The 21,889-nt window shown below is 46.5% G+C and overlaps 1 protein-coding gene across 1 annotated transcript in view; it reads left to right on the top strand.

Moving 5' to 3' along the window:
* The window catches only part of BAZ2A (bromodomain adjacent to zinc finger domain 2A), an 87,912-nt gene that overhangs the window by 45,571 nt on the left and 20,452 nt on the right, over positions 1 to 21,889 (top strand). Inside the window, exons 4-14 of the mRNA XM_056853969.1 lie at positions 3,342 to 3,506; positions 5,290 to 5,511; positions 8,392 to 8,589; positions 8,687 to 8,750; positions 8,885 to 8,993; positions 10,344 to 10,445; positions 10,950 to 11,160; positions 12,774 to 12,835; positions 13,563 to 13,646; positions 14,975 to 15,232; positions 16,672 to 16,926. Of these exons, the coding sequence (XP_056709947.1) occupies positions 3,342 to 3,506; positions 5,290 to 5,511; positions 8,392 to 8,589; positions 8,687 to 8,750; positions 8,885 to 8,993; positions 10,344 to 10,445; positions 10,950 to 11,160; positions 12,774 to 12,835; positions 13,563 to 13,646; positions 14,975 to 15,232; positions 16,672 to 16,926 (1,730 nt within the window). The remainder of the gene's footprint in view (positions 1 to 3,341; positions 3,507 to 5,289; positions 5,512 to 8,391; positions 8,590 to 8,686; positions 8,751 to 8,884; positions 8,994 to 10,343; positions 10,446 to 10,949; positions 11,161 to 12,773; positions 12,836 to 13,562; positions 13,647 to 14,974; positions 15,233 to 16,671; positions 16,927 to 21,889) is intronic.

Genomic DNA, 21,889 nt, shown 5'->3' with positions numbered 1-21,889 from the left:
CTTGTTTGCACTAGTCACTGAGCCTACTCTGGTATTAGGCAGGGTTCCAGCCATTGAGTCCTGTTGCAATGTAATTGTCTGACAGTATCTCAAAGAGGAGAGTTTACTTCTTCTGCTTCTTCAGAATTCCTCACAGTTGAAAATATAGTAGCTGCTTGCCAATTTCATGTCAGAGGCCATATTCCTAACTAAGGAAGCCATGCTAGATTGCATGAATGACTCTGCCTGCTTCAGATGGAAATTCTACTAGAATAGGGAAATGTGTCACACAGGTTGTACTAGCAGTAGGAATACTGAATGTGTGAATACAGTCTCAGAATATGGCGTTCCATAATCTTTAATTCAGTACTGAATCTTCCTGTTCAAATGATGCTGCATGAACCATCTTCTCATTAGTCCTTTGGCATGCTGTATCTGATGTGTGACTGACTACTCTCCCATAAGGTCCTTACAACCTATTAGTGAATTATTAACAGTCATTGAGGTATATGGCCCCAGCTTGGCATAGAATAGCTTTCACTCAGATACTGACTGGTAGCTTCACAAAACAAAACTGAACCCAGATTCATGGGTTATTGCTTAGAGGTGTTGATGCTGTGAAGGCATTTATGTAGGAATGCACATCTCCATACTCTGAGATTGGTATAAGCTTTTCAGCCCTTGCCCCAAGCAATGCCTGGGACAGAGATGGTCAGTTACATGTGTTCTGTGCTGGTTGTGGTCTGCTCTTTGAGCAGAGTTGCCGTAGCCACCTGCTTTTCTTTGGAGGAATCAGTCAACTGGGGAAGGGGGTGAAGAATGGCAAGTTCATGCCAGCACCCTTTCATGGATTTTCAGGAGGTCTCATAGAAGCAAGATGAGAGTGACTCGTGCGGGTATTATTTTTATGTGAATCACATACTGTCTTTAAACAGGAACAAGCTTGATAGGTGTGAGTGAGGCAAAGCATTTCATATAGTTCAATGTCAAAGGACTGTGTCTATAGGTTAATTGTATAATGCCGACTTCTGGGTGTGATGTGTGTGGTCCTTAACTCAGAACACCAGTGGCCAAAACTTTCATTCAAAGCAATACCTCATGGGCTTGTTGGGACATATTAAGTGGGGCTTTGAAGCCCTGTGGTTTCCTGTCAAAGGTTATCATGAATTGGAGAGGTTTGCGCTCATTAAGAGATATGGCATTACTTGGGTCAGCTTTAAAGGTATGGTAGGTTGATTTGTTTTCATAGCTTGATGCTGTGGAATAGTTAAGTACTTCACTACACCAGAATAGTTAGTACTTGTGTTCCTAACCAGAATAGTTAGTACATGTGGGAAAAGGAGGTTCTCAAATTTCTTAGGGTTTTGAAGGTCAAAATATTGGAAATGAATTGGGAGCCAATAGGATACAGAATATATACTATGTATGCTGCATTATGTACCAGCTATAGCTTCCAAACACACTTCTGCTATAGCAGTGGTTCCCAACCTTTTTCGAGTCTCAACCCCCTTTTACAATTGCCAAGTAACCTGCGACCCCCGCCACATTTGCAAGCCATAAAATGACATTTTCAATAGGATAAAGAAAACACATCAAAAGCTTTACCTGGGTGATTATGCGGCTAAAAGCTAAAATGATTAAACTGCGGCTATCACGGGAAGACAAGACTCACTGGAAAAGACAATAACGTTAGGAAAAGTTGAAGGCAGCAGGAAAAGAGGAAGACCCAACATGAGATGGATCGACTCAATCAAGGAAGCCACAGCCTTCAGTTTGCAAGACACGAGCAAGGCTGGTCATGATAGGACATTTTGGAGATCCCTAATTCTGAACTCAGAGGCTACTTGATGGCACACTGTTCACATGGACAGGCCCTCCACTCTTGTGGTCCCCCACCCCACAAGGCGTAAAAATCAGGCTCTTTGGGGAAGGCCAAGGCTGTCAGATGAAGGAAAGGGAAGAAAGGAAGAAAGAAAGAAAGATTGGACAGAGGTAGTCTGGAGGCCGATCACCGCCTGCCCGCGTGCCTAGGGCTGCCCCCCCTTCCCCGGCCCTCTCCATTGCCAATCACGTCGCTTTCCACTTCCACCGCCGCGGCTGCGGCGCGGGGGCTCCTTTCATGCTGCGGCTGGTGAAGGGCGCCTCCTCGCCTTTGGGCAGGACCCCGAGGAGGGGCAGCTGGCGGGCCTGGCCCTTCGAGGCCGGAGGGAGGGAGGCAGGGGCCGGCTGGCGAAGGAAAGCCGCCTCCGCCCACCTCGCCTCCCGCCCACCTGGAAATGGCCTCCCGCCCGCCTGGAAATGGCCCTCGGGTTCGCACGGCCCTTCAAGCTGATCCTCCCGCGGCTACCCCCTGTCCTTCCCCCACGCCGGATCACGGCCAGAGGAATCCCGCCCCCGCCCGGGTGGCTGCGCACTTGGCAGGACTGGAGGAGCCTGTTAATGCCGCCCCGGAAAGAAACACCCTGGGCAGGGGGGGGGGGGCTGGCTGGGAGAGACAGAGACGCGCACGTGGGTTTGGGCCCCCTCTTTTCCAGACAAGCCCTTCCATGCATTGCTGGGAAGCCGAACTTTGGCCCTCCGGCTGCCACCATCACTCCCCCCCCCACCGTTTCATATCTGCCTCGTCAAACTATTTATTGATGGCTCTATACTATAGATAATAACGTGGTGACGACCCCCCAGAAAACACTTCTCGACCCCCTTGGGGGTCGCGACCTACAGGTTGGGAACCACTGTGCTATAGCATGTTACAGTCATGTCATCTGGATGTAACCAAAGATATGTGACAGTGATGAGATCCGCCTTCTCCAGGAAAAAGTGCTGCCCTGGTGTACCATCATAGACGGGACAAAAGCACTTCTAGCCATTGCTGCTGCTTGAGTATTTAGGAGTGCTCCTGAGCTTCATACCTGATTTTTAATTGAGAATGCATCCCCAGTCAAAACAGATTGTACACCTTGCACTGGATCAGTGACTCCATTGATCGAAAGCATTTCTATCTTGTCTGGATCAAGCTTCAGCCTCTTAGTCCTCCTATAGCTCATCATGGATTCCCAGCAACAATTCATTATCTCTGCAGCCTCCTATGGAACTGGTGGAAATAAGTTGGGTGTCATCTGCATGTGGATGGTGTCATACTCCAAATCTCTGAATTATCTTTCCTAGGTAGACTGAGCTGTGTAGTAATTGCTTACTGTGGTAACATGCAGTAAGAATTCTGAATGCACTACAATGTTGTATAGATGATTTTCCATCTCTGTTTGTTTGTTTTATTACCTTTTGGGATACTAAATTGATGTCTGCTTTTGACTAATTTCCTGGAAAATGTAATATGATATCTTTTTTTAAAAAAAATCTTGTAGACTTGAAAATGTGTGGCTACAATGGGTCTTCTCCTGTTGTTGAGCCACTCAGCCAAGAAGCCTCTGTCTTGGTACCTGATGCTGGAGGTGGCTGTCTGGAAGATGCTTCACGGATACCGCCTCCCTTGGAAGATCCTTTGGAGCCATTTGAGTCACTGGACAGAGGTAAAGAGGCTGTGGTTTTGCAGCTTTTCAGTTAGATCTAGTTATTCCCTCCTGGTTTTTAGAATGGATATCCCCATCAGTTGTGGCAGTACCTATGTGTAATTCACCGATGAAGGAGTATCTTTTGAAGCAGAAGATCTTCTGGTTTGTATACATTCAGCAAATGGCCTCAAAAGATCATGGTGTTGCAGCTTCTTTGCTGATCACGTAGAGTTTCATGCCCTCTGTGCAAATAGCTCCGATGGCATGCACTGTCATTATCACTGGTGTGCAGACAATTAGCATTGTCTTTGCCTTTCAAGACAAGGAGAAATAAAAGGGCCACATTAGTCACAGGAGATAAAAATAAGGCCAAGGCCAATGGTGGAAAATAAGGTAAGAATATATTTTATTATTTGGTTAAAATTTCCAAAATTCCCTACGTGTTTCACCAAGAGGCTTCTTCAGGGGAATCTGTTAGTCTTGCAGTGATTTTCCAAAAAGAGTATGGGGTCAATACTTTTGCACCATTGGCCTTGGCCTTATTTTTTATCTCTTGCCTTTCAAGACACCTGTTCTCCCTGTCTAGATAGCTACGCACAGATCTTAAGCTTGTTTGGAACTAATCTGTCCTCTCCTTATTGCTGCTTGTGGCTGCTTGCCAAAGCAAAGGCTAAATGGGGTTAGATAGGTTGGTTCGCAAAACAGTGGTCTCTGGCTGTCTGGCAGGTATTATGCCTGGAGGCACTCTTTCCCTCTTGAATTTGCCCTTGAGCTGTGGTTTCATGTAGTGCTTAATGAGGGCACAGCAGTCCCAGCATATTTTGTGATGTATACATCAGTGAACATATGGCAGAATGATAATACATTGGTAACAGCTAGCAAAGTTGGGTGTAGCATGAATATCTTTCTGCTCACTGGTTATGCTTTGAGACTGGTTCATGTCCCAATGCTTGTATTGTTGAGAAATTAATTTTTGGCTCACTAACACCACCACTATGTGAGGTCCTTATTTTCCAGCAGCACCACACTAATTCTTTGGTGTCAAATCTTGTTTCAGAACCCCAAACTATATGTATGTGGCTGCAGTATTGGGCTTTTGCTAGCCCATTTTGAACATATGAAGCTGCCTTATTCTGAATCAGACCCTTGGTCCATCGAAGTCAGTATTGTCTACTCAGACCGGCAGCAGCTCTCCAGGGTCTCGGACAGAGGTCTTCCACATTACCTACTTGCCTAGTCCCTTTAACTGGAGATGCTAGGGATTGAACCTGGGACCTTCTGCATGCCAAGCAGATGCTCTACCACTGAGCCATGGCCCCTGTTTCATGTATTTTACATTTTTAACAGCTGTAGTATACCTAATTACTATTATACCTGTTTCCAAGCTGTTATTTTTCAGAATTTATTTTTTTTTAAATAGGAGTTTACAAAGAAGCATGTAAAATCAGTGTGGCCAATTGGTTTAGAAGGTTGGAGTTTGGTCTCCAGTCAAATCCCTGCTGAGCTATGGTCTCACTGTGTAGTATTGAGTAAGTTTTGCAATCTGTCTTTTTCTGTTTTTAGTAGTATTACTTTGCCAAGTAGAGTTACACCCTTCTCAGACCATTGAAATCAGTGAGTTTAGAATGTTATAACTCTGCTTAGGATTTCACTGTTTACAGACCAGCCTCATTGTGTAGAAAGAAGTGGGAACTTTGATGATAAAAAGGGCTCCAGAAATCTTAAGTGATTATGTAATACTTACTTTCCCTTGTGTACATGGAATGGTATGTAAATCTTTGTTTCCAATTCTTGATTGCAGACCCTGGGACGGGAGACCTCTATGAGATGGATACATCTGAGCTGGTGAGCGACAAGTCTCCTTTGGAGGACCCACCTGACATCTCTGCCTTGGATTGTCCTGGCAGCCCCTCTCTGAACCATTCTGACTCCTTCAGCCTATTGGCAGATGATAGTCAGCCTGACACCTCACTTTTTGGAAGTGCCAATTTGCCACCTGTTCTTGAGGAGTCTGTTTTGCAAGGTGAGCAGGTTATAAATATGAGGAGGCATTCTTCAAGGAGTGTGGGAGGGTAGGTAGCAGCCGTCCCTTTTCATAGAATCATAGAGTTGGAAGGGACCACCAGGGTCATCTAGTCCAGCCCCCTGCACACTGCAGGAAACTCACTACTACCTCCCCCACACACCCCCAGTGACCCCTACTCCATGCCTAGAAGATGGCCAAGATGCCCTCCCTCCCATGAACTGCCCAAGGTAATAGAATCAGCATTGCTGACAGATGGCTTAAAAACCTCCGGGGAAGGAGCACTTACCACCTCTCGAGGAAGTCTGTTCCACTGAGGAACCGTTCTAACTGTTAGAAATTTCTTCCTAATGTCAAGACAGAAACTCTTTTGATTTCATTTCAACCCATTGGTTCTGGTCCAACTTTCTGGGGCAACAGAAAACAACTCAGCACTATCCTCCATATGACAGCCCTTCAGGTACTTGAAGATGGTTATCATATCCCTTCTCAGCCTTCTCCTCTTCAGGCTAAACATACCCAGCTCCTTCAACCTTTCCTCATAGAAGTTGGTCTCCAGACCCCCCACCATCTTTGGTGCCCTCCTCTGGACACATTCCAGCTTGTCTACATCCTGCTTTTTCACCCGGCCTCCCTCAATCTTTGGTAGTGAGAAGGGAGGGGGTTCAAGTAGCACCTGGTCTTTCTTTCTCCAGCTGTCCTCCTTGTCTGAGTGTCCTTGCTGAGTATCTTTGGAAGAGCTCATGAGATCCTGTGGTAAAAGTTATTTGGCAGGCTAGACTCTTCCAAGTATTGTCAAAAGCGATGTGAAGGTCTGAGAGTAGGTGGAATTCTGGTAAAGAAGGGCCAAATTATCTTTAAAATATTGGATTACATTTTATGGTTGTTTTCCACAAGCACAAGGGCTCTTCTGCTGTGTGTGTGGATTTCATCAATACCCTGCTCCTACTGCATAAGCCCACATCATGCCCCACACTGTTCTTGGTGGTCCTTTGAACCCCAAGAACAGCCTTTCAGATGGCACAATGGACTACAGAAGAAGGGAGGAATGTGACAGCTTTCCATTTAATGAGTTCCTGCTCATTGAACATGGTATCCAACCCATTGAGAGCAGTGGATCATGTTTTTATAATTTGCGTCTGAAAGAGAGCAAAATGGAAGATTTGTGTACCCATTATGATTTTTTGGCATTGGGGAGGCTTCACACTCAATAGAGCAGAATTTTAACTTGTCACTCTTGAGAAGCTGAAAGTCTGCTTTTGGGGGTAAATGTAGAAACTACTCCCCTCAACAACTGCAGAACAGAGTGAGGACTTGCATAAATCCCTGAGTATCTTCTGAACCAAAACTAAGGAATTGTTGCTCCCTAGATCAATCAATCAATCAACCAATCAATCAGAACCTTTTCTGTGCACTCCTTTTGTAGTGTGTTATTGGATAGATTCAGAGGACCATGTTGTTCACATGATGTCATGTGGTAGCCTGATTGTTTAACTAATGACAGGAATAAAGTTCCCAGGAGATGAAACTATGCCAGTGGATTGTTAATGAGTTCCACTCTAGCAGTGTTCACTTTGAAAAATTTTGTTTAACCCCTAGGCAGTTTTAAAAAAAGGTAAAGGTCCCCTGTGCAAGCAGCGGGTCATTCCTGACCCATGGGGTGACATCACATCCCAACATTTACTAGGCAGACTTTTGTTTGCGGGGTGGTTTTCCAGTGCCTTCCCCAGTCATCTTCCCCTTACTCCCAGCAAGCTGAGTATTCATTTGACCGACCTTGGAAGGATGGAAGTCTGAGTCAACCTTGAGCCAGCTACCTGAAACCAACTTCCGTTGGGATCGAACTCAGGTCGTGAGCAGAGCTTGGACTGCAGTACTGCAGCTTACCACTCTATGCCACGGCGGCTCCTTCTAGGCAATTAGTAGGGGTTAAATAAAAGAGGTTAAAGGCTGTTTTGTTAGACGCATATATTTGGAAAGATATGTTCTTTTGACATTGGGAATCTGTGGCTAGACATTGTCCTCATTTATGATGTCCTAATAACCGTGGAATGGTTAAGATGTTGGACTAGAACCTAGGAAACCCAGGTTCAAATCCCCACTCATGCCATGGAAGCTTGCTGGTTGACCTTGGACCAGTCACACACTCTCAGCCCTGACCTGGCTAGTATTTGGATGAGAGATCTCCAAGGAACACCAGGGTCTTGACGCAGAGGCAGGCAATGGCAAACCACCATGGCTCAGTGGCAGAGCATCTGCTTGGCATGCAGAAGGTCCCGGGTTCAATCCCTGGCATCTCCAGTTAAAGGGACTAGGCAAGTAGGTGATGTGAAAGTCCTCTGCCTGAGACCCTGGAGAGCCGCTGCCGGTCAGAGTAGACAATACTGGCTTTGATGTACCGAGGATCTGATTCAGTATAGGCAGCTTCATGTGTTCATGTGTCCACCTCTGAACATCTCTTGCCTTGAAAACCATATGGGGTTGCCATAAGTTAGCTGTGACTTGATGGCAAAAAATAAATTAAAACAAATAACCCACTTTCTTCTTCCTAGCACTTTAAAAATCTTTTGTAATTATGGGTCCCACCTCTTAATACACAGGAGCAAAAACACCTTCTTTCCCTTTTCTTTAACATGCATGTGAGAACTGCACCAAATATCCCAAATATTAAGACCAGAATATGCTCTTCCTGTGGCAGAGGAGCAATATAGTAATACTATCCTTGCTCAGATGAATTAATCCTAATTAAATGGTTACATGGATTCACAAGTGAATACTGTAAATCCCCATCCTCCCAAGATGTTCCCCTTTCCTAGGGTGAGAGTTATAATTCCTTCCTCCTATTCAATCTTTTTTACTGATCTCCTTTTGTTGCTGCAGACAGCAGCCTGGAGTTGACAGGTGTGAATGAAGTGGAACAGGAAGACACAGAGTTTCTGGATTCACAAGAATCACTGGAACCAGAGAGTCTAGATGCCACCTTGGAGGAGGTAGTCAACAGTAGCTGCCTAGAGGCCACTGCATCTCTGATAAGTGGGGACAACAAAGAGTCCTCAGCACTCAACATGTCAGCAAAAAGTGAGCAGACTCATTTCCACTGGCCTCTTACCTGCTTGGCTGTATTTAAAAGATTAATCAGTAGTTGACAGGGTTGGTAATTGTTGTTTTTTCTAAGCAGGTGACCTTCCAAGAAGACGGATAGCCACAGCAGATGAGGTGCGCTACCCTTTAAAGCATGGGTAGGTCATGTCATCTGCTTGACTTGAGTGGGTTTCTGCTGTATGATCCAGACACTATATATACATTGCAGTGAAAGAGGTAGTGAGGGTAAAAGTGCAACTATTCAGTTTATAACAGCTGTTTCCATATTCAGGTGGCGAAGGGAAGTGCGCATTAAGAAGGGCAGCAGCCGCTGGCAGGGAGAGACCTGGTATTATGGGCCTTGTGGCAAGCGGATGAAGCAATTTCCAGAGGTGATAAAGGTAAAACCTGCTTCCTGAGGAGACAGGGATCAGTAGCAGTTGGTGGACAGAGGAGCTGATTTCCTCTTGGTGTAACTTCTCCATTTAGCTTGGGTTATGCTGCAGCAGAGTCTTGAGGAGGTCTTTGACAGCTTGCTTTGTCGAGCGGTACCAGTGTTGCCACTTCCTTGCCAAGACACCGCTCCTGTTTCTTCGCCAGCTCTAAGGGCAAGGAGGCATTCTACGAGAGTGGTTTTTGCTGCTCTGGAGCTGCAGTGACTCAAATCTCCTGCATTAGCAGCTAGAATGCTAGTTTTCTCCCCTGCAAATGATAAAAGAGGCCAAGCAGCTTGACCGCTTTAGAATGGAGGCTTGCAAGTGCTCCCACAGAATGCCTCTCTGTTCTAGTGCTATTGCAGAAACAGGTGCTCCTCCCAGCTGTTCTAAAAAGTAGCATTTTGGCATCAAAGTGAATGTTGGAAGTGTCAGTTGGTGAACTTTTATTGCTTTCATAGGTAAAGGTAAAGGTCCCCTGTGCAAGCACCAGGTCATTCCTGACCCATGGGGTGACGTCAAATCCCGGCGTTTACTAGGCAGACTTTGTTTGCGGGGTGGTTTGCCAGTGCCTTCCCCAGTGCCTTCATCTTCCCTTTACCCCCAGCAAGCTGGGTACTTATTTTACCGATCTCGGAAGGATGGAAGTCTGAGTCAACCTTGAGCCAGCTACCTGAAACCGACTTCCGTTGGGATTGAACTCAGGTTGTGAGCAGAGCTTGGACTGCAGTACTGCAGCTTAACACTCTGTGCCACGGGGCTCACTTTCATAGCATGGTGTAAACTGAGCTAAAGCAGTATGAAGACCAGTGCTATTCAGTTGCCTATCTTTATTTTTGTTTGGTAGTCCTCCATCTCAACTGGTAGTCTTCTTCTGCGACTTTGGGACTCTGGCATTTCCCTTGAGCTTTGTTCCTCAGTCTGTTCCCCTAATGGCCCCTGCCATAGTTAGGTAGCTTCTATCACTATCAGTGCCAGTAGGAGCACTGATTTTGCCAGTAGAACTGCTATTAATAACTGCTGCAAGAGGCGAGTACACAGAGCATCGGCCCAGAAATACAATATGTTTTACCCTCTTTGTTCATTCCCTTAGGTAGCATGTTTAATATTGTAAGGCCTACAGGTGGGCAACATCCAGCATGTATATCTTTGTCTAAACTATTCTACTCCTTCCTCCCCCTGAGAGGTTGATAAGAGATTCTTTATCAGCACTGGTGGGCATTCATCCCCTTCAGCCAGAACCTGTCTCCTCCCAAGAGGCTGGGGCCTATATGTTTTCTGTCCAGCTGACTTTCTGGAAACTTACTCCCCTTCTAGTACCTGAGCAGAAACATTGTACAGAATGTCCGCCGTGAACATTTCAGCTTCAGTCCTCGGATGCCAGTAGGAGACTTCTTTGAAGAGCGGGATACTCCTGAGGTGGGTATTAGTGCAGGCCAGAAGTTTGCAAGAGATTATTGGCATCAGATCTCCCGAGCCCCGCTTCTGCTGGGATCATATAGTCCAAGTAAATGGCAACCTCCTCAAGAGGAGCAGCAATGCACTTAGAATTTTAAAAGGGAGTGTCCATGCAGTGAGTGTTGTATGGTGTTGTGTGTTGGGCTTAATATCAGACCTTTAAGTTCATCGGGAAGGCACAGTTCAGGGGTTTTGAGACATCATTGCCTAAGAGTGTGGTTGTGTCAGCCAGTTGTTTTGATCAGCTGTAGAAAATGAATATTGAGCATCCTGTCAAGCTTTAAAAAATTCCACTTCTTGACGCAAGACTAGAATCTGTTAGGAGTTAGTGTATTTATGGAGTAGGAGGATGCAAGAGTGCCGGAGCTGGCTAGTTCATGAGGGAGAGCTACTGCAGAAAAATGGAAGTGATAGAGAAGGGAGAGATCAGTTGCTGCAGATGGTATCTCTGTCCTTCTTTCTCAGGGCTTGCAGTGGGTAAAGTTGACACCTGAGGAAATCCCTTCACGTATCCAGGCCATCACAGGCAAGCGTGGCCGGCCCCGCAATACCGAGAAGGCCAAGGCTAAGGAAATGCCAAAAATGAAACGTGGAAGAGGCCGACCTCCCAAAGTGAAAGTGCCTGACCTTCTGAGCAAGACGGATGCCCGGGTTCTGAAAAAACTGGAAGCCCAAGGTACCAACTCTTTTCTGCATGCCTGTAACTTTCACAAGAAAGAGGTTTTTTTTTTGTGTGGTAGGAGTTACTTGTTGGTCTCCAAGGCAGAGCTGTTCATTCTGTGCATCAAGAAAATTCAACTTTTGCTCTCAAAATAAATAAAGCAAATCAACATGATGCATGCAAACCTGCTTATTTTGCAAAGTATTCCATTTGCATACTTTTTATGGAAACTGATGTTTGAGTTTTTGCAAAATTTGGAATTTCTTGTCAAGGAGCGGTGTGGCAGCAGGAAGAGTGGAACGGCTAAGCAAGGGGCATTAAGAGTATATAGGTAAGAGACCGTGACTGGAGTCCATGAAGGGTGGGGTAGGTAGCCATGTAGAGCATAGGAGTTCTGCCCCTACGAACTAGAAACTCTTGCAAAGACAATCTTCCTATTTTCCTGTGTGTCTCCACAAGCATGAAAACTAGCAACTTGTTTTTAAAAAGAAAGCTGATAAGTCTCAATACAAGTACAGGCCATGTGGATTACACATGTGGAATCTTTAAAAACAAACAACCTTTAAAAACAAACAAGGAGCTATGGATGCTTCATCAGACCTAGCTTGTTGTGGGTAGCATTAGAACAGCTGTGGGTAGCATTAGATACAGGAATCTTGCAGCCCAATTGAGATGCTGTTGCCCACAAGACTGCAAGAGTCTTAAGGGTTGCCTGGGGCTAACAAATGTACATGTTAGGAAGCAACATTATATCAGGTTATCTTGAATATGGCAACTAAGCACATGGTTAATGTTGCCTTGTAGAGTGAGGAGGGTAGACCTTGAGGATCACTGATTTAATTATGACCCTGATGGCCTGTCACTAGTCCTTTCATGTGCTGTCTGATATTGGGAACCATCATACTAGTAAACTGTGAAAGAGCTGATGGAAAACAGAGGGAGCATCCTTTAGATCTTAATGAGGAAGAAGTATTTGATGGAGATGTACACTTGCACACAGCTAAGTCTCTTATTTGCACAGTGTATATTTGTGCATCAACACAGTGCTTATTGACCTCGAGTCCCCAGGAAATATCATTTATATAGTTGACTTTGAGCATCGGTGTCGTTGTGTTGGACAGCAGTAAGACACCCTGCAGCGGCCATGGTGCCTGGCTGTACCTGGATTCATCAGCTTCCTTAACACAGACATTTTGGCATTAGGGTTGGGCTTGTGCTCTTGGGTTCCCTGGCTCTTGCATTTATCTGTGCAGTTGGCGATATATGCTGGAGGGGATCTTGTTTTATATCTGGCTAGAATTTGCAACGTTTATTATTCCTGGGAACTAAAGGAGGCTTACAATGAAGCAGATATCAAAGAGATTGGTCATGCTTGGGTGTTTATTCAGGATTGGAATAGTTAATACTACACATTTTGGGAAAGGGGGTATAAAACCTTGACTACTGAGTTAGAGATAATCTCTCAGTGTTGGGTGAGACATTCTGGGGAATACACCACACTAAACCTGTCTCTTTTGGTGACATGATATCTTACATTAAAGCATGGAAGTGCTGTTGGGCATGGAATCAAAATTTAATTATTCTGGCAGTTCTGTTTCTTCATCTCTCTTTTGTCTTCGTATTTGCAGAGGTACTCAGCGATGAAGATAAGCTAAAGATGAGCAAGATAAAGAAGAAAGTGAGGCAAAAGGTAAAGATGCGCAAGGTAAAGAAGAAATGAGGCAAGAGGTATTTGCAGGAGAACAGAACTGTACGTTCTGTTTAGGAAGGGAATGACTTTTGATGGGGCCGAGAGAGGAATGCTTCCAAAGTGAAAGTAGTGCTTCCTTTGCTGAGATTTACAGGAGATGCTGGGAACTTCCTTGATGGTTTACCAGATTAGTATCAAGCAAACCCATTCATGGAATCTAATGAAATAAGCTCTTTTGTAACTCTGTTTTCAAAATCCATGTTTTAAAAGGATGGAGTGTTTCCAAAAAGGATTAGATTCATAGAGAGAAGGAAAAATGGCAGGCGATAAGTACAGGTGGGGAGCAAATTTTACCTTGATTTTATGTTTCCAGATTTTTCTCTACAGTTATATAGAAACATTTGGTGAAAGCTAATATTTTCAGAATGCCAAATTCCATTCTATAGTACAAAACTCCACAGTTGATTGCTTGGTAAATCCAGGCAATGTGTATGCTGGCAGACTATGGGAGCGATTACTAGTATTAAGCTGTTGAAAGTAATTTCGTAATTTAAAGGTGTACAGGCAGTCCAGATTTCATTGATGTGCCCTTAGTAAATGTTTTGGGAACTGATTTTGTAAAGACGAAGTAACAGTTATTTACCCCCTTTCTTGAAGAGTCATCCCTTATAGGTGTGTGGAAAGATCTCTCATGAGTAGTATTGTTCATGCTTTGTTCATTTTCTAGGTGCAAAATAAGCAGAAGCAGGAAGCCAAGGCACCTACTAAGATCAAAGAGGCTAAAGCTAAGGAAGTTAAAAAAAAGCCCAAGGTGGGTCATGATTGTAAAAGTGACCAGATTTTGCACAATCCCATATGAACCTTATAATAATAATGTTTTATATACCGTATTTTTCGCTCCATAAGACTCACCTGACCATAAGACGCCCCCCCCCAGCTGGCCGTCGGATCGGGAGACGCCGGCTCGCGCCGTCCCGATGCGCCCAGCGGGCTCTGGGCGGCCCGCCCGCCTCCCAGCTGGCCGTCGGGGCGGGGAACGTCGGCTCACGCCGTCCCAACGCGCCCAGCTCTGTGCGCCCCACCCGCCTCCGAGCGCGCCGTCCCGATGCACCCAGCTCTGCGCCCCGCCCGCCTCCCAGCTGGCAGTCGGGGCGGGAACGCCGGCTCGCGCAGTCCCCACACGCCCAGCTCTGTGCGCCCCGCCCGCCTCCCAGCTGGCCGTCGGGGCAGGGAACGCCGGCTCGCACCGTCCCAATGCACCCAGCTCTGTGCGCCCCGCCCGCCTCCCAGCTGGCCATCGGGGCGGGGAACGCTGGGTCACGTTATTACGGCGCGCCCAGCCGGCTGGCGGGAGGGGCAGGGGTCCCTCCGCCTGGCTCTGGGAGTCCCGGATGGACCAGGCTAGGATCCATAAGATGCACATTCACTCCATAAGACGCACAGACATTTCCCCTCACTTTTGAGGAGGAAAAAAGTGCGTCTTATGGAGCGAAAAATATGGTATATTCCCCCCTCCCCCTGCCAAAGCAGGGCTCAGGGTGGTTTACAACAAGAATAAAACAATCTTCAGTGACAAACAAAATGGCAAAAATGTAAAACACAAGCAAAGATAACAACTCTAAAATACTGGTGCCTTATCTGTTGAACCCCAGTACTGAAACATCCAGATTGTATTTCAGACAGCATAAGGGAATAACAACAACCCAGCCTGGTTAAAACAAAGAAAGGAGGAGGCTGGGGGAAGATACTGGAAGAGGGAAGCGTAAAGGTCCGGACCAGTGAATAGAATGCCAGAGATGTAAACCTGTTGCTGTCCTCAACCATAGACCTGGTGGACATCTCTGTCTTGCAGGCCCTCCAGAACTGGGAAAGAACTGTTAGGGCCCTGGTCTCCTTGGACAGAGAGTTCCACCAGGCAGGGGCCACAGCTGAAAAAGCCTGGTTGAGAATGGTCTTTGGGCCAGGGATAACCAGGAGATTGTCAGAAGAAGAGCGCAAGGCTCTTTGGGGGGTATTACAGAAGAGGTGGCTCTGCAAAGGTTTCAGACCATTTAGGGCTTTAAAGGTAAGCACCAGTACATTGAACTTAATCCGGAACTCGATCTGAAGCCAATGCAATTGGCATTTTTTTCTCCCCAGCTAAAGAAGGAGAAGAACAACAAACCAGAGAAAAACAGCAAGCAAGAGAAGACTAAGCCAGAGAAGCCAAAGGAGAAAGTGAAGCTCAAAGAAAAGATAAAGCCCAAGGGGAAAAAGGTGGCCGTATCAGCCAAGGTACCTCGGAAAGTGGACAAGAATCTTCTAGCTCAGCGGCGTCAGGAAGAACGGCAGCGGCAGCAAATGATTCTGGAAGAGATGAAGAAGCCCACCGAGGACATGTGTCTAGGGGATCACCAGGTTGGTTGAGCTACTTGGCCACAGTGATGATGTGACACACAAGAGCTCAGTTCTGTTGGACACATATGAACACCTCCTTCAAGTTCTTAAATGAGATCTTACTTATTGATTGATTTTTATATATTTATGCCTTGCTTTTCTCCTCAATGGGGAACCCTGAGTAGCTTGCAACATAATTCTCCCTGAATCCATCTTATCCCTTCATACCAACCACTCTATGCGCTAGTTTAGGCTGACTGTGTGTAACTGACCCAAGGTCATCCAGCATGCTTCTATGGCAGAGTGAAGATTTGAACCTGGGTCTCCCAGATCCTAGTCTAATGCTCTCACTGCTACACCATGCTGCCATGTGTTGTCTTAGAAGTTAAGGACCAAAGGGTGCTACTTACTTGGTGCTACTTACACTTTTTAGCAGTGATACATATTTCTGCTGGAAGCATGTCTAAGCTTTGATTTTTGGAACCTGACAATTAATGGAGAAAAGTTACGGTTTCTACATTAGTGAATGCACAAATGCAAAAATAATTTGAATTCTCCATTCAGGACATTTGTCCATGTCCATTTAAGTACAAGTTCCCTTACTTTTTATTATTCATTCTGCTTTTAATATTCCAGTTTTTAGATAATTTTAAACGTTTGGACAAGGGAAAATTATGAAAGGTGACACAGATAGTCATGAGGGTCAGGGAAACGTATTTGGTATTTGCAGGGAGAGAGCAGTGCAGGTTGCTGAAGCCCTACCCATTGATGGTATGGAAGCTGTCTTCTATATCTAAATCTAAGCCATTTGGCACAAACTACATGTCACATCAAATGCTGAAAGCAACAATTTTGTCCTTAATTTCTTTCAACTTCACAACTGGGACACCTTACTAGTGTTTCGATGTCATGGTGTAGTGTGTTGCTCTGTCCCCTGCCAGTGCAGCCAGTGATGTGGAAAGGGGAGAAGTCCCTTGACTGCCAATCCTAAAGAAATAATCCGTGTTTGTTGAAAAATGTGGACCATCTTCTGGATTTGCCCAGTTAAATCTTAAGAGCCACTGGTGACAAGGTAGAAAACTATGAGCCCTTTAATATCATTCGGTTGTATCTAAGAAATCCCTTCTTCTAAATGAGCAGTTTTTCTCTGTCCAAGGAAAACACCAGACTTTGCAGAAGGGAATCAATGCTTCAGCTTATCTATTATCTTTCAGCCACTGGGGTGTGTGTATGTGTTTGTTTTAGTTCTGTCACTGAGATCCTGAGATGTGCTTCTTAGCAACACTGGAAAACTGTTCTTATTTTCTACCTTATTCATGGACAATGTAGCCCCAGCTTAGATTGCTACAACCCCTTCCCATGTCAAAATACAGTACAGGCAAGGCTAGCTGTTTTGTTCTGCTAGGTCATAACTCTGTGCCTTCTGTACTGATGTTTTGTCTTTCACCAATCTTTTCCAGCCTCTGCCAGAATTTTCCCGCATCCCTGGGCTGATATTGCCTAGCCATGCCTTCTCGGACTGTTTAGCCATTGTGGAGTTCCTACACAGTTATGGCAAGGTTCTTGGCTTTGATGTATCCAAGGAAGTTCCCAGCTTGAGCACCTTGCAAGAGGGGCTTTTCAATGTAGGAGATAGTTTGGGTGAAGTGTTGGACCTCCTGGTTAAGCTGGTGAAAGCTGCACTCTACGACCCTGGCCTGCCTCCCTACTGTCAGGTAGGGCCATTTGTCATGTCCGTAAGCAGTTACATAGGCTAAAGTACCCTGTATGTGCATGTGCATGCACACAAAATCTTGACATATGGTTATCGAAGCTGTGATTAAATATCTCCTGTATGAACACTGTGCTTGGGCAGCTCAAATTCTGAGCAAAAAAAGGCTGAGGTCTGTAATCAGTATAGATGTGTATATTTTTAAAAAAGGCATAATTTTGGCTATGTTAAGGTAATGGGTAGTTGTGATACACTGAAATGTATGTTGGCTGTCCTGCCTCCCAGAGCCCCTTAAGGGGACTCCCCTTTTGGTCTTGCCAGAAGCCCACCCTGCACAATGTGCACCATCTTCCCCAGCCAATGTCTAAATGCCAGCAGCCAGTTGTGATAGTTATACTCTTTTTAACCATGTAAACAAACAAATCTATCCTTTTGCTATGGGGAAGGCGAAAACTGCAGGGTCCATCAGCCAATCAGTTCTAGGTAAAATTTCTTCCCGGCTCTGTTAACCAGCAGCCTGCTGCAGTCATAGCAAAGGATGAGTAGCCACACAGAAAATCCATCAAGCATCAAGTGGGAGGGTGGAGCTTTGGAGTGACAAAGGAGATTTCAAAGACAGAATTCCACTTTGGGCTCCTAGCTTATTAAAGAAAACATTGGGAACAACTGTCCTACCTACTTTTCAGGTTCAGAATAACATACACACCCCCACTCTTCCCTGGAGACCATTTGTATTGATAACTGGATGTTATGGCAGCTCACACATTCCAGTTTTTGAAAAGGAAGTTCACATCAAAAGTGTGACCTGATAAAAGATTGCAGATCCAAACAGTGTGATTGGTGAGACAGCAAGCAATTAAGCTTTTTTGCTGTTATTAGTAATTACTTTTCCTACACTTCTCCAGAACTGGAGAAAATAGAAGCATTTGTTCGTCCGGAAAATGTTACTGCAAGATGCTATCATTTAACACAGTTGAGGGAAACAACAGTGTTTTTGAGTTTGTCTCAAATCTCGGAGATGCCCCCCTTTTCCACCAGGACCCAGGAGAGGTCTGTCCAGTGGAGCCTCCTCGGCCTCAGACCACTCTGAGGGGGAGTCTGAGCTAGTGTCTCCCTCAGAGTTTGCCAGGGTTCAGGCTTTTAGCGAGCCAGCCTGACCCGTGGCCATCCTCCCTGGCCTCAGCCCTCGACTGGCCTTATGTAGGGCTGGGGCCCTGTAGCCCCACGCTTCCTCTATTCCTGACTCCACCCCCCAGAGTCCATAAAAGACCCTGGCTGGGTTTCCCTCAGCCCTTCTCAGGCCTTGCAAAGCTTGCTGGGGCTCTTCCCTCCTAGGCCCTGCCCTGGACATGCCCGCCCAACAATCAGCTGGCCGGTGAGCTTACCTGGCAGCTGGGCATGCGGCCTGCTGCATCTCAGCTTGTCCGGCCGCACAGGGCTCGGGCGTCCTCCAGCTGTCCTCCCCCTTGGCGTCAGAGCCCCCCATGGAAGGGATGTGGTCTGGCCGTCGTCCCTGGGCCGGCCCTGTAGGGGAAAGAGAAGGGGGGGTTGAGCGGCCGGACGATGGCCGGCTGGTGTGGCAGCAGCTGCAGCAGGACCCTGGGCTCCCAAGCTGGCTGTGGCTGGAGCAGCGGCATCTTTCCCCAGTTCCCGGGCTGCCCAGGTAGGTAGCGGGCTTCGGGGAGGGCCCAAGATGACCCAAGGAGGGGCCATCTGGGACAATGTCCTTATAAGAACATAAGAAAAACCATGCTGGATCATACCAGGGCCCATCAAGTCCAGCAGTATTTCACACAGTGGCCAACCAGAAGCCCACAAACCAGACGAAAGCAGCAGCATTCTGCCTGTGTTTCACAGCACCTAATATAATAAGCATGCTCCTCTGATACTGTAGAGAATAGGTATGCATCATGACGAGTATTCATTTTGACAAGTAGCCATGGATAGCCATGAACATGTCCACTCCATGAGCATGTCCACTTCCCTCTTAAAGCCTTCCAAGTTAGCAGTCATCACCACATCCTGGGGCAGGGAGTTCCATAATTTAACTATGTGTTGTGTGAAGAAACACTTCCTTTCATTGATGTGGCTTCTGTGCAGTCCCACATTGGGACTGTGCATGCGCAAGGTCTGCCACGGAGAAAGATTTTCATCTTCTAGAAAGATTGGATCCCAGGAAAGCTCCCCCTCCCCCCCGCCGATGCGACCTTCCTGCCCTAACGGTCATATGACCAAGGGGCGAGGGAGCACTCCTCCCTCAGTTCTCTTGCTGCCGACAAGGCGAGAGTACGTGCTTCTGATTGGTGCTGCTTACTTACCTCAGAAACTTTTTTTCTTCTCTCATGGAGCCTTCGAAGTCTGAAAAAGCTCCTTTATTTAAGAATTACCGCACATGTGGCACGAAGATGGCCAAGAATGACGGCCATTGCAACTGTCTTCTATGTCTCGGGGAGTGACATATTGCTTCTTCATGTAAGGCCTGTGCCCAACTTACCCCTAAGGCGCGGCAAGTTAGATCTTCATGGCTAAAGGCCCATTTATATGAGGAATCACCGAGACCAGATGCTCCTTCTAAATGCCCACTTTCAGCAGTTTCTCTCCCTTTGGGAGAGGTGACTTCAATGGTGGCCAGATCTCTACAAGTACCAGCTGAGAAGAAGTCTCACCAAAAATCTAAAGATAAATCTGTCAAAATCTTCGACCAAAAAGGTTAAGTCCTCAAAGTCGGCACCTTCGGTACCGAAGGATGATGTTCGGCACCGGTCACCTTTGGAGCAGGAGACTGCCCCACAGCATTAGGGTGCTGTCGCTCAGAGAGGAACGCCTTCTCCAATTGTATTGGATGACTCGCCTCCTCATAAGATTCTGGTGTCTCTGCTTAAGAGTTGCTCGAAATTGAAGAGCGTAAGTCCGACTTTTCTGCATTTTCCGCTTGAACACCTTATGGGTCTCTACCAGGACGTGATTCCTGCACGGCTGGGATCCTGCCAGAGGGAAGTTCCTCGGCACCGTGAGTCCCCAGGGGTGGTTGACGATGCCATGGCACAACAATCTTTGTCACCCTGTAGTTCACCTATCCAGGATCCTGAGCAACAGTTGCCTCCTTGGTGTTGGGATTGAGGTCGATGTGACTCCATCAGTCCTCACTGTTTGCCTGTCCTGGATCCTGGGCAGTGGTCACCTCCTCAGCGTCAGGATCAAGGTCGACTCGACTCCATCAGTCCTCGCTATTCTGGTGCTTGACTCCGATCCCCGAGACAGAGGTCCAGATCGCCTTCATGGAGGAGTTATACCTCCTATTCATCTGCCGATGGCGTCGGTGCTTCAGAGTCAAGACGCCACCGCTGGGACCATCACAATCGTTCACCCGGGGATTGTTCTTGGCATCATTCACCCGGGCACAGTTGTTCTTACTTGAGCCATTCATGTGAGCCCTGCTCCTATCATCGATGTTGACGTTCATCTCCTAGCCCTCGACGTCGGGTTAGCCCTAGGTATAATATTGCTGCCTCTTCGGCTAAAGGTCCTGTTCGGTGCCGGGCTGTTGCAGCCCCAAGTAGGCGGTCCCTTTCACAATTGATGGAACCGATTCAGTTAGACTCAGATGAAGGACTCTTACCGGATTCCGAGGTCGAGTCGCAGGCTTCCCAACCTTCCCCCGACAACATGGTGGGGGACAGCAAGCCAATTTCTCCCATAGGGGATGTCAAGCTATATGCTGAACAGTTAATTTGTATGGTAAGAGCTCTGAACATTGACTATCAGGCCGATAACTCTGGTCCTGTGGACACTATCATAGACCTTTAGCATGCCCCAGATGCGGGCCCTGTGGCCCTTCGTATGATTAAGAGCATTCTTGATATTGTTAATGCAAATTGGGTAAAACTGGCATCTGCAGCAAGAGGGTTGAAAACTTTTATAAGATTAGGCATGAGGGCATCAGCTCTCCCTTACAATACTAGAACACATAGAGGATCTGCCTTTCGAAGGCAGTGCCTTGTTCAGTGACCAGACAAGTACTTTTTTGGACAGGTTAAAGAAGAATAGGTCCAATGCCAAATCACTTGGCATCACTCCACAGCAACCTGTTTATAAGCCCAGGTATTTTCAAAGGCAGGGGCAACAGCCCATCCCTCCCTACAGATATCAAGGGGTTGACCAGCATCACTCACAGTTTCACCCGTTCTCCGGCAGATCTAGACCTTTGAAGGGAGCGAGATCTTCCCCTAACCGTCCTGCTAAGGGCAAACAAGCATGACTACATGAGGGAATGTTGTTTGGAAACAGGTTGTCCCGGTTTTGGTCTGTGGTCAATAATGATTACTCGGTTTTGAAAATAATAATGAGTGGTTATTTTTTAGAATTCCATTAATTGCCTCCTCATTATCCTTTGGCCACTGTTTCCACGCCGGTTCCTGAGCAGCTAAAGGAGGAAATGCAGGAGCTCCTTGCCAAGGGGGCAATCAGAAGGGCACCTCTGCATGACTGGGACAATGGTTATTACTCTCAAGAAGGGTGGTGGTAAACGCCCCATATTGGATTTGCGGGGTGTAAATAAGTTTCTCAGAATCAAGAAGTTTCATGTGCTCACCCTCACTGAGGTCCTGCCCATGTTGGATGCTCATATGTGGTATTGTGGTCTTAGACCTCAAAGACGCTTATTTTCACATTGCAATTCACGATGACCGTAAACGGTACCTGAGATTCACCTGTGATGGAGAACAGTATGAGTATAATGTCCTCCCTTTGGGTTGGCAACAGCTCCTCAAATATTTACTAAGTGCCTTGCGGCAGTAGTTGCCCACCTAACCTTGCAGGGATGTGTGATCTTCCCTTACCTCGACTACTGGCTGTTAGTGGCCAAATCCTCTGATGCCCTCTTAGGTCATGTGTCCATGGTTACAAACACTCTTGAAGGCCTGGGCCTTCTGGTCAATTATTCTAAGTCACAGCTGTGCCCAGTTAGG

Source organism: Euleptes europaea, chromosome 1 (genome assembly GCF_029931775.1).
Source record: "Euleptes europaea isolate rEulEur1 chromosome 1, rEulEur1.hap1, whole genome shotgun sequence".
NCBI lineage: Eukaryota > Metazoa > Chordata > Lepidosauria > Squamata > Sphaerodactylidae > Euleptes > Euleptes europaea.
The sequence above is the reverse complement of the archived record's forward strand: the minus strand, read 5'-3'. Positions and strand labels throughout refer to the sequence as shown.